Source organism: Carcharhinus amblyrhynchos, chromosome 2 (genome assembly GCF_965287045.1).
Source record: "Carcharhinus amblyrhynchos chromosome 2, sCarAmb.v2.hapA, whole genome shotgun sequence".
In the NCBI taxonomy this organism is placed as follows: Eukaryota; Metazoa; Chordata; class Chondrichthyes; order Carcharhiniformes; family Carcharhinidae; genus Carcharhinus; species Carcharhinus amblyrhynchos.
The window spans coordinates 92,710,543-92,723,388 of NC_137325.1; the positions used below are offsets into that span (position 1 = coordinate 92,710,543).

Below are 12,846 nucleotides of genomic sequence, written 5' to 3' on the forward strand. Positions count from 1 at the left end.
TGCTTCCAATGTAAACAGATGCTCAAGTAAGGAGATCAAAACTGTATATAGTCCTCTAGATATGGTGTCACCAATGCCAACAGTTGTAACATGATTTCCCTTGTTTTAATACTTTGAATCTGTATCCTCTAGTTTTTTGATGACATTTAGGACTGATAAATGACAAGTAACATGAACAGGCATGAACAAAAGAATTGTGGATGGTACTGAGCACCGTATAAAATAAAGACAGAAGGGGCAGGAACAGAGGGACCTTGTTGTAAATGTACGTAAGTCATTATAAGATGATAGAGAGTGTGGAGAGATCAGTTAATAAATAATGTGTTATCTTGGGCTTTATTAATAGGGGCATTGAGTACAAGAGTAAGGAGGTCATGTTGAACTTGTGTAATATGCTAATTGGGCCTTATCTGGAATACTGCATCCATTTCTGGATGCCATACCTGAGGAAAGATGTGAGTACATTGGAGAGGGTGCAAAAGAGATTCATGAGAATGATTCCAAAATACGAGCATAGATTGAAGTGACTAGGTCTGGTTTCCTTGAAGAAAGGAATGTTGAAAGGTGATTTGATAGAAATTCAAGATCTTGAGTATGGACATGGTAAATAATGAGAAACTTTTCATTTGAGAGCATCAGGAACCAGAGGACGCATTCAATATAATTAACAAAAGGAGTAAAAATGATTGGACGATAAAGTCTGGAATTAATCTGAGGGTTGTGCAGGCGTGTTCGAATGAGATATTCAATTTGGGAACTGAACTGCTATCTGAAAAGAACGTGCAAGGTTATCGGATAAGGCAGGGGAATGGAACTACGTAGAGAGCCAGACTCAATGGGCTGAATGGCCTCCTGCACTGTAACAGTTCTGTGATTTTAATGGGAATCTCTCAGTGCAACCTGATTTCGATTCCAGTTTTATTCACATAAATAATGGATTATTTAGTGAAAGTCACCAGTGAGCAAATACAGTGAGGCTATTAAGATGAGGCATACAAAGTGTAGTGTTTCCAATCTTTAAATGTCACTGTTATGCTTTATTCAGAAAAATCTTCCTCTTTTAGGTCAGAACAGATTCCCTGGTTGTCGTTGCAAAGCCCAATGCAACACCAAGCAGTGTCCTTGTTACCTTGCTGTGCGTGAATGTGATCCTGACTTGTGCCAAACCTGTGGAGCTGCTGATCACTGGGATAGTAAGAATGTGTCCTGCAAAAACTGCAGCATCCAGAGAGGGTCTAAAAAGGTGATTATTCGTTTCTGTATTATTTCTGCTATAACTAATCACATTGTGATTTCATAATGTATGACATTCTTACACCTCTGTCAAGTCTGTTGCATGTTTATTCAGATAATATTTTAATTTGTTGCTCTGTAGGATTGTTTGTAAAATGTTTTCTATTTACATTATTTTTGCAAGCATATTTTCTAGAAACTAGCCCATAATTATATTTTCTTCAATCAACCTTCAAGCACAAACAAGTAAGCTGTCAACCAAGTGTAAAAAACCATGAACTATATATTGAAAGTTTGGTATCTTTAACAGAATGTGCAATGCCTCTTAACCTCCATTTCATACGGCGCCATTCTGTAAACTCCCCACAATTTAATTCTCCTTCGGACGTCAGTTCAATTAGATTCAAACAACCAAAAAAATTCCACTGCAAGCAACCTCTGATAATTTTGTAAAGTCTACATAATACACAAAAACAAATAACCTCTTTCAAGCAGTCTGAAGCTACTGTATGGAGTAATCCTCATCTGAAATACTGCTGAGTCTGTGGGGCATGATTTTGAGGATCACAGACTTCCATAACCTTTTTTTCAGTTACCATCCCAAAGTTTAGTTTTTATTTATTACATAAGTGGTGCAGAACTACTCTATGGTTAGAATTGCGTGTAACTTGACATTGCCATAAAGGAAGATTTGAGTATCTCAATTAGTGTTAACTGAGTACCGTGATGCAGCAATGAGCATCAATCTTGTGAAATATTTCATCTTATTGTCTAAATGATGTATGTGAACTTTGTTTCATTCATGGTCGCACTCACATTATAGGACATTTTATACACCAAAGTGAAAATGAGAAGTTTTTGTCCTAACTTTGTATTTTCTCCAATAAAATAGCACTTACTCCTAGCACCATCTGATGTAGCTGGATGGGGCATCTTCATTAAAGAGCCAGTACAGAAAAATGAATTCATCTCCGAATACTGTGGAGAGGTTAGTTGAAATGCCGCATGTACTTGAAGGTATTGGAATTTTCTATGATCAGAATTGTTTGCCTGTTAATTTAGAATGTATGATGTGGCTTTGTTAAGTTATTGCATATTTCCAGCCATGTTTTATGCATCTCTGTAGGTGTATCTAGATTTCCATCCAACTCCCACAAACAAACACGTGCTGAACCCCCTCTATTCTTGCGTACTTGGTTCAAGTTGTTTCCAGAATTAATGAATGTAACTATCAAGAAATTAGGTGACACTTCGTGGATAATTACTGTATTGTTGCAGCACAGAACAGGGCCATTCAGCACATTATGCCTGTTGTGGCTCTCCAGATGAGCAGTGCATCCAGTTCCATTCTCCTGCCTTCACCCTGTAACCCTGCACATTCTTTCTTTTCAAATAATAATCCAACTTCCTCTTGGATGCCCGCGCCAATACGCAGTTTCTATTCCTCTGTTCGTCTCTCATTCATGTGTCTATCAAGATGTTCCTTGAATGTTGCTAGTATGCTTCCTTCCTTCCACCACCTCCAGGGACCCACCACTCTGTGAAAAGCTTTCCTGCACATCTCCCCTAAGCTTACCAACTCTCACCTTAAACCTGTGCCGTCTTTCAATTGACTCTTGCAGCCTGGGGGAAAAAGCCTTTAGTTATCCACTGTATCTATACCTGTCATAATTTTGTAGACCTCTATCAGGTTGCCCTCAACCTCCATCTTGCCAGTGAAAACAATCAGAGTTTATCCAACTTCTCAGCATACCTAAAAAAAAAAACCCCTCCCAAACCAGATAACAAGTAACATCATGGTAAACCTTCTTTGTACCTTCTTCAAAGCATCCATGTCCTTCTGGTAGTGTGGCAACCAGAATTGCACGCATTATTCCAAATGTAGCCTGTCTAACATTTTATATAGCTGTAACATAACTTGCCAACTTTTGTACTCAAGGCCCTGGCCAATGAAGACAAGCATGCTCTATGCCTTCTTGACCACGCTGTTGTTTTAGAGCAGCACACATCCAGGGAGGTCAAGAATACTCCTAATTGGTGCTTTGTGGATATTGGTTCAGCCTGTGGTTTCATATCCTGTTAAAATGAATTTAAAAAAGGTTAGATGACTAAAAGCTTCATGAAATGCCTTAAACAAGCAAAGTGAGGCATAGTGTAGACACTCTAGAATTTGGGGCTTTAAGGTAGAGCAATTTTAAATTGGATGGTGCTGATAATTTTCAGTTTCATATCTTAGCAACAGTGAAGGAGTCTACCGAGGTTGTGGTAAGGTAGGCTGGGTAGGGTCAGCGTACATGTGAAGAAAAATGCTGTATTTTTATGACAGTCACTGAGGGGCTGCATGTGGCTGAGAAATGGGAGAGGCGAAACATAGATCCTGGGGTGGGGAGGGAGAGAAGACAATTGCAAGTGATAATTTTCCTATAATTAGCTAAGAATACAATCAGGTGAGAGTAGTGTAGACTGTAGACAGCATAAGCAAGCTGACCACGATATTGTTGCACAAGGAGCCATTCAAGTGTGGGGAAGGAAAGGAAATATACTTTTAATTGAGGATAATATAGTTAGGGGCATAGTCACTTCTTCGGGGCCAGGGTCAAAAGTCCCAAAGGTTGTGTTGCCTACCTGGTGCCAGGGTTTGGGATATCTCATCTGGGCTGCAGAGAGTGAGAGGGGAAAAATCCAGTTGTAGTAGTCCACGTAGTACCAACGATAGAGGTAGAACAAGGATAGAGGTTCTTCTGAAGGAATATGAACAGCTGGGGGTAAATTTTTAAAAAGCAGATCCAAAAATGGTTACTATATGAGCCATGAGCTAATTATCACATGATCAATAAGATTAAAGAAGTAAATATGTGGCTCAAAAATCTGAATGGGAGAAGTTGATTCAAATTCGGGGGACATCAACACCAGTACTGGGGAAGGAGGTTCCAATGGAACGGGCTCCACCTGAGTCATGCTGGAACCAGAGTGCTGGCAAATTGCATAACTAGGGCTGTAGATGGGGCTTTAAACTAAAAATGAGATGAGGATTCAGTTGCGTGGAAAACCAGAAAGCAAAGTTAGTTGTTACCAGAAAATTAAAAGGAAGAAATGAGCATGTGAAAGTCATAAGAACATAAGAAATAGGAGCAGGAGTAGGCCATCTAGCCCTACGAGCCTGCCCCGCCATTCGATAAGATCATGGCTGATCTGAAGTGGATCAGTTCCACTGTCCCAGTTTCTCCCCATAGCCCTTAATTCCCCTGTCAATCAGAAACCTATCTACCCATGACTTAAATATATTTAGTGAGGTAGCCTTCAACGGGCAGAGAATTCCAGAGATTCACCACCCTTTGAGTGAAGAAGTTCCTCCTCAACTCTGATCTAAACTGCCCCCCCTCCCTTATCTTGAGGCTGTGTCCTCTAGTCCTGCTATCCTTTCTAAGCGGGAAGAATCTCTCTACCTCTACCCTATCCATCCCCTTCATTATCTTATACATCTCTACAAGATCCCCCTCAGCCTTCTAAACTCCAACGAGTACAGACCCAGTCATCGCACGAGAGAAATTAGATAACAAAAGGCTTTGTTGCTGAATGCACAAAACATTCAGAATAAAATTAATGAGTTAACAGCACAAATACATACAAATGTATATGATCTGGTAGCAATAACTGAGACATGGTTACAAGGAGACTAGGTCTGAGAGTTGAATATCCAAGGTTACTCGGTGTTTCAGAAGGATAGACATAGGGAAATGAGGTGATGTAACTTTGTTCGTAAAGGAAGATACCAGTGCTGTTGTGAGCAATGATATTGGCACTGGCAATCAAGATGTGGAATCAGTCTGGATAGAGATGAGAACTGGCAAAGAAGCCCTGATGGGAGTAATTTATAGGTCCCCAAACTATAGTTCTGCAGCATAGTATAAACCACAAAATACTGAGGGTCTTTAAGAAAGGTATGACAATAATCGTGGATTACTAATATAGACTAGATTAATCAAATAGGCAAGGGTAGCCTCAAGGGAGATTCCATTAAATGTATTAGAGATTGTTTCTTGGAGCAATATGTTGTGAAACCAACCAAGGAGCAGGTTATTCTGGATTTGTTGTTGTATAATGAGTAGGGATTAATTAACAATCTCATAGTTAAGGTTCCTCTAGGGAAGAATAAATCTGAGGAGATGGATTGTAATGGGTTGAAGGATTATGGAGGACGGGCAGGAAAGTGGAGTTAAGACCGAAATCAGGTCAGCCATGATCGTATTGAACAACGGAGCAGACTTGAGGGACTGAATTGCCTACTCTCTCTCATGGTTCTTATGAGTAGTCCTGCCCAACTGGATGAGGGTGGCAAGAAATTGGAGGATGGTGTGGTCAATCCTGTCAAAGACCATTGACCAGTTGAGAAGGACAGGAAGGGAAAGGTTAATGAGAGTTGTTTCAGTGCTGTGGGGAAACTAGTTGGAGAGATTCAAATATGGACTTCTGGGTAAGATAGGAATGAATTTGAGATGACAATACAGTTGAGGACTTGAGAGAGAGGAGTGCATGGACTGTTTTTCTGTATACTGTATCCAATCATGTTTCTAGCTTTTATATCTTCAGAAGACTTTCATCCTTGTGCCTATGACCAAATCAATTTTAGAGAAGTGGAAGATGAAATCTCAGTATAGTTGTCTACAGCAAACCCCTCTTGTACTCTGCCGAGGAAAACATTCTTTTACCTCAACTCTTTGCTATCTGACTCATAACCTGGAGATGTCTCATTACTGTGGTTCAAATGTAGTATGTGAGCTTCTTTGATCTGGCCTATGTAACTTTTACTGATTCCATACATAAGGCTGCCTTCAACATCTTTGGATTTAAGCTTTTTGAGGCTTGGAGGACTGGAGAAGCCTGCTGTTTGATGGTATTTGACAATGGACCCAAGAATTTTTAAGATATGAAGCTTCCAAGTATTCTGGTTTTGGAGGGGAAAACATAATAGGGGGATCTTTTTCTTCATTTTTGAGTGGTTTTCCTGGGTGTGCATCAGAGTGTAATCTCACTTTGTGTATGGTGAACTTAGATTCTGATTTTTTTTCTTTGCAAAATGTATACAGGACGTGTGCTACTTTAGTCTGAGTGGTGATCTTGTTCTTTGCATGAAAGATCCAACATTGTGTGTGAGTGGTCTTGATTGTGTATCCTGTTTTCTATATATAAAGGGTTCATTTTGGTGTCAGAATCTTATTCATATTTGCTGAGTTGAAGAAAAAATTAGCAAAGCTATCAAGTGTTTCATTGCATTTATTCATTGCGTTGAATTTCAGGCACAATACATTAGTCTTTTTGCAAGATGTAGTAGATCAATCAATATTGAATACGTGATGAAAAATTCTTACTCAATTAACAAAACTGAAATAATCAATTTCAGTGTTTGTTATCTTTAACTATTGGTGTAACTTCTTTAAATCTGACATTTCTGAGCATGAATATATTCTAATTGCACATTAATTTTAGTGGTTGTGTGCAAAAATGTTTCTATTCCTTTAAAACTGTAGTAGTCTGGGAGGAAAAAGTTAAAACAGTGGAAACTAAACAGTTGAGTGTGGATGGTGTGACTTTGTGAAAAACCCACTTTAAGTGCTGTTAATTTTCTATCTTGAATTTTTTACACTTAAGTCTCGCATTTGAGCTATCTTTCAAAGGCCACAGATGTAATGATCAGTAGCATCTGACAACTGACGAAGCAGCATTTCATTTTGTAAGTGTAGGTAACGTAATTAATCCAAACTGTTTTCCAGATTATTTCTCAGGATGAAGCAGATCGTCGTGGAAAAGTTTATGACAAATATATGTGCAGCTTCCTTTTTAACCTGAATAATGGTATGAACGTTCTCTGTTTAGGTGTCTTGAATAAATCAAAAGTGCATTCAGAGTTGTGAAAGTGTAGAAACCATTATTTATAATATTCCTTCATCTTTTTCAGACTTCGTTGTTGATGCAACACGCAAGGGTAACAAAATACGTTTTGCAAATCATTCCGTTAATCCTAACTGTTATGCCAAAGGTAAGTGTTATCTTGCTTTTATTAAACATGTGAAATAAAGCTTTGAAGATTTTTTTATTAGCGTCATTAGTAGGCTTGCATTAATACTGCAAGAGTCACTATCCTCCAGCATCTGTTTGGGTACACTGAGGGAGAATTTAGCATGACAAATGCACCTAGTCAGCAGATCTTTTGGACTGTGGGAGGAAACTGGAGCACCTGGAGAAAAATCCATGCAGACGTGGGGAACATGTGAGGCAGCAGTGCTAACCACTGTCTCACCCCAACAGCTGTGGCAATTGAAACATTGCAACCATTTTAAAAAATGGTTTCTATTACAATGTAAAGCAGGATGCATGCACTTTAGGTATCTTGAGTGCAGAAGTGCCCTGATCTTGGAAAGATGCGAGCAGATCGCTGATGCAAAAAAAATGAATTGCTAAAAAATGGAAGTAATCAACATCCTGTTCTCCAGTAGCAGCTCAGTAGTAAAAATTACTAAGAGAACAGATCTCGAATGCCAATGCTGTGCCCACAAACAGAAGTCAAGTAGAGATGCAAATCTGATACATAGATTTATATAACAACTTTCATGGTCACTTTATATAGCCATTGAAGTAATTTTGAAATGTTGACACTGCTGCAGTGTAGGAAACGTGGCAGCTAATTTGTACACAACGATCTCCCACAAATAGCATTGTAATAATGACCACATAATTAGATTTGTTTTGAAGAATTTTCTTTTCTGGGATTTGGGCATTACTGGCAAGGCCAGCATTTGTTGCCCATCCTTAATTGTCCTTGAGAAGATGGCCGTGAGCCACTGCGGTCCATCTGTGCAAGTGCACCCTAGTGCCGTGAGGGGGTGAGTTCCAGTTGTGTGACTCAGGAAGGGTGATATATAGTTTCAAATGAGGATGGTGTATAAGGTAAAGGAGAACCTGCATGTGGAGGTGTTTGCATGCATCGGCTGTTTTAGCCTTTCTAGGTGCTAAAAGTTGAGAGTTTAGAGCCTTGCCATGTTTCTGCGATGCATCTTGTACACATTACACAGTGCAGACACTATGAATTGATGTTGGAGCAAATTCATATTTAAGCTGTTTTTAAGCTGTTTTGTTCTTGATGGTAATGTTGGAGCTGTACTCATCCAGGTAAGGGGGTATTCCATCACACTCCTGACTTGCATCTTATTAATGATAGACAGGATTTCAGGAGTTGGGAGATGAGAATGTCCAGCCTCTGGCTTGCTCTTGTTACTACAGGATTATATGGCTGGTCCAGTTGCATTTGTGGTCAGTTGTAATCCCCAGGATACTGATAGTGGGGTTGACAGTTGATTAAATTCTGTCTTGATGTCAAGAACGATCACTCTCACTTCCCATTTTGAATTCAGTTGCCCATGTTTGGACCAAGTTAGGAGCTCAGTGGCCTGGTGAAACTTAAACTGAGCATCTATAAGCAGGTTATTGATAGCTCAGTTGGCTGGATGGCTGGTTTGTGATGCCGAGCGACTCCAACAGCATGTGTTCAATTCCCGTACAGCTGAGGTTATTCATCAAGGCCCATCTTCGATCTTGTCCCTCACCTTAGGTTATCTTCAGGTTAAACTACCATGAGTGATTTAAGGGGAGAGTAGCCTATGGTCATCTGGGATTATGGTGACTTTACCTTACTGATGTATAAGGCTATTTAGAAATTTGAACAACACTTTCCATCATTTTGCTGACAGTTATGAGAAGGCTATTGAGGTACTAATTTGTGGGTTAGATTTGTCCTGTTTGTGGACAGGACAAACCTGGGCAAATTTTGAAATCATCAGCTAGATAGCAGAGTTAAAGCTGTACTGGAACATCTTTACTGGTGGTACAGCTAGTTCTGAAGCACAAGTCTTTGGTATTATTGCTGGGATGTTGCCAGGACCCATAGCCTTTGCGGTATCCACTGCTTTCGGCTATTTTTTGATATCCTATGGAGTGAATTTAAATGGCTGAAGACTAGCATCTGTGATGCTGGGAAATGTCAAAAGGAGGCCAAGGTGGATCATTCAGTTGACACACGGCTGAAGATGATTGCATACTTAGCTTTGCCTTTTGCATTGATGTGCTGGGAACCCCTGTCATTGAGGACTGGGATATTATGGACTACTCTTGTATCCATTTCATTCACAACAGTTTCCTTGCCCATACTTGTCTTGATGCTTTTGGACTTTAAAGTCCAGATTCAATGTTGAGGGTTCCCAGGCAACTCCCTTTTTAACTGCATTGCATTTGTGCTTTCATCTCTGGGCCTGTCCTGGCAGACCAGGACCGTCCCAGGGATGGTATCTAAAATATTGGTTATAAGGCATGATTCGGAGACTATGACCAAATCAGGCTGTTAATCCACGAGGCAGTTCTCCCATGTTTGACACAAATCCCCAGATGTTAATAAGGAGGACCTTGCTTGGTCAGTAGTGCAGAATATGCTGTTGTCATTTTCAGTGTTCAAGTCAGTGCCAGTTTTGTTTAAAAAAAATTATGGGTTTATGGATTGAGGCATATCCATTGTCCAGGACATCAGCTTCCCTGCTACCCGTCAGAATACCACCATAGAATCTTTTATGGCTACCTGAGTAGCCAGCTTCAATATAGCATGTCATCCCAAATTTGGCACTTCTGACAATGCAGCACTCTGTATTACAACTATCAATCTCAATTTTTGCACTTGAACCTGCATGGGACTTGAGTCTGGCAATTTTTGATTCAGAGCTGTTACCAGCTGAGCCTAGAGCTGGCACTGTAACTGGAATCTAAGCAAAGTGATTTTTACATTTTTCTCTTGATTTTAGTAATGATGGTTAATGGAGACCATAGGATTGGCATCTTTGCCAAAAGAGCAATCCAGACTGGAGAGGAATTATTCTTTGACTACAGGTATGAACAGCCATATTTTGTAGCATGTGTTTGGGAGAAAGGGGTTTCTCTTTCATCTTGCTTAAGAAATAATATTTTGATAAATGACTTAATGTTTGTATTTCACATTTTGCTAAAATCATCTGCTTAGTAGTTAAAGTGAAATAATTTTTTTGGATTAATCTATTTCAATTTAGTTTTGCAATATTTCTTAATCTCTTTATTGTGTCTTAAGTGTTACTGTATTTGTAAGTGACATCTATAGGACTGAATAAATTAGCAATTTGAAACAGGTTTTTCCCTGTCAAATCCCTCTACTAGGGAATAATTATATTGTGGTATTACAGTGTCCAGTAGCTTGTGATGATATTGTCAGTCACTCTACCCAGTAGCTTGTAACTTTTAAGAGTTGGTGACTTGAATAATTCAAACTACATTTGAATCATAGCAAAAAAACTAAACCAGTTGTCAGGTTCAGTGCCTTTCTAATCACCATCACCTGAAATTACATTCTTGTCAAATGAGCCCATTTGCTTTTTCTGATTTGAGAAAGTTCAGGTCCCTTTATTGGAACTGTCCTTTATCAATTGTTTTTTCTGTCATAGTGGCGTTTTGTAATTATGTAGATTTATATTTAGGCCTCATTAATAGATGATCTGTTTTACATCAGGCACTTTATTTTGTTTGGAGATGGAAGAGGACCTTCATGAATCAAAATGTACATGGTATCCAAGTTTTCCTAACCTTCAGGCCTGCTCCGCCATTCATAATAATCCTGGCTGATTGTCAAATTTATTACCCTGGTCCTGTCTCCCCTCCACCCCCCACAATATCCTTTTAGCCCCAAGAGCTAGATCTGATTTCTTGAAATCACAACATTTTGCCCTAACTATTTTATGTGGTAGTGAATTCCACAGATTTGTCACTCTAGATTAAGCAATTTCTCCTCACCTCAGTCCTAAAAGGTTTTATCCTCAAACTATAACCCCTAGTTCTGGAATTCCCCACCATTGGGAACATCCTTTCTGAATCTACCCTATCTAATTTTGTTAAAATTTTATTTTTCCACTGGTTGGTGAAATAACACCACAGCTCAAATGTATGATTACAAAAGTAAAGGGGGTATTGCAGTAGAGTCCATGAGGACATAAAAATGAAAATTAGCTGTTGTTTGAAATATAAGGAGATTTTAAAGAAGGGAGGGCTCAAAAAAATTTAATGGCTGGGCTGATCACTTAAAAAATCATTTTTTGTTTCATTTTAGGTACAGTCAAGCTGATGCTCTTAAATATGTTGGTATAGAGAGAGAGATGGAAATTCCATGAAATTAAACTGCCTCAATTGAAAGCAAGGGCAGCGGCTTTTACATTTCAGGATTTCTATGTACTGTATGAAGACATATTTAAACAACTTTGGTTGATTAAAACAAACTACTGTGATAATTTATACTGTAAAAACTAAAGCTATCATTTTTCAAAAGCTGCCAGTTTTATATCTTTTACTATACACCAGTGTGGTGAGCTGTTGGTGCAATTATATCAATAAAAAAAACTTGAATTTTCATGTGACCATAAATTTTTGAACTTGTTTTGTTTTGACACAAATTTTTGAGGATAATGATGGGAACAGTGGATTGCTCAGCAGCATCATGTTCTCGATGAGGATTTTAATTGTAATACTGTTATAAAACACCTTCCCAGCATTCTGAGATGCAGTCTTTTAAGGGCCTGTGTTGTAAGTATTCCTTTATTTGGCTTTGCATGAGCCTCACAGCAGATATTGATATGCATCAAGAAAACCCACCACACATTTCCAAGGCAGTGATAGAGACAAGTGTTGGTGATTGATTAAGAAAATAAATGTTGAATACAGGAAGTTACAGGTTCATGGTATAATGCAGCAGACAATTCTAGCACCACAATTGAAATAATTAATCTAGTTTCTACTGGGAATCAAAATTCAATTGACTCATTTTACTCTGTGATCGCTATCAGAAACAGCAATAAGTTACTCCCGCCAACATCTTGCACCACATACATGTTATGACTTGATTCCTGTTTTCTGTTGGAGAATTTAATGGGCAAAAGAAATGGGCAATTTAAGCCTTAAGATTTTTGAATGCAGAAAGCTGTGAATGCTCAGACATTCTGCCTCCAGCTAAAAAGGTCTTGTCAGGTATTACTTGCCATAATCTTTGAAATGATTCATTGCAGTTCATTGCTGTTCATTTTTCCACTGAGGATTTTATACAGTAAGAATTCCTGTAGTAACCCTGAACCTCTCCAGCTGTGCCTGTTTAAGAACAAACAACAGAAAATGGCAATCATTGCTAAACAGTGGATCCCAACCAAAGCAAGATCTCCCCAGATTCTAGCATGAAGCAGGTATTGTATTTTATTTGCATGCTATCCTCATCTTCAACTCCACTTTTTGCTTAGAATCAATCATAAAATCCCTACAATGCAGAGGTGGCTGTTGGGCCCATGAGACTGCATCAACTCCCTGATAAGGCTCGATCCCTTGGGCTGGGAGACATCAGTAGCGGCCATTTTGCAGGATTCCTGCTGGGTGTCATGGCCTTCTTGCATCTCCCAGCCTTAGCTCTGCACCAGTACCATCATCCTGGTACCAAAGAAAAGCCAAGCGTTATGCCACTATCAACCAGTGGTTCTAACATCCGTCATTATGAAGTGCTTTGAAAGGTTA

General features: G+C 39.1%; 1 protein-coding gene across 3 annotated transcripts in view; it reads left to right on the forward strand.

Moving 5' to 3' along the window:
* Positions 1–11,715, forward strand: part of ezh2 (enhancer of zeste 2 polycomb repressive complex 2 subunit) — a 97,244-nt gene extending 85,529 nt beyond the window's left edge. For all 3 annotated transcript variants that reach the window (XM_080209272.1, XM_080209265.1, XM_080209257.1), the window contains 6 exons: positions 1,065–1,243; positions 2,126–2,221; positions 7,005–7,086; positions 7,190–7,270; positions 10,077–10,161; positions 11,405–11,715. In XM_080209272.1, coding sequence (XP_080065398.1) covers positions 1,065–1,243; positions 2,126–2,221; positions 7,005–7,086; positions 7,190–7,270; positions 10,077–10,161; positions 11,405–11,465 — 584 coding nt within the window. In that variant the 3' untranslated portion in view covers positions 11,466–11,715. The remainder of the gene's footprint in view (positions 1–1,064; positions 1,244–2,125; positions 2,222–7,004; positions 7,087–7,189; positions 7,271–10,076; positions 10,162–11,404) is intronic.
* Positions 11,716–12,846: the final 1,131 nt, after the last annotated feature.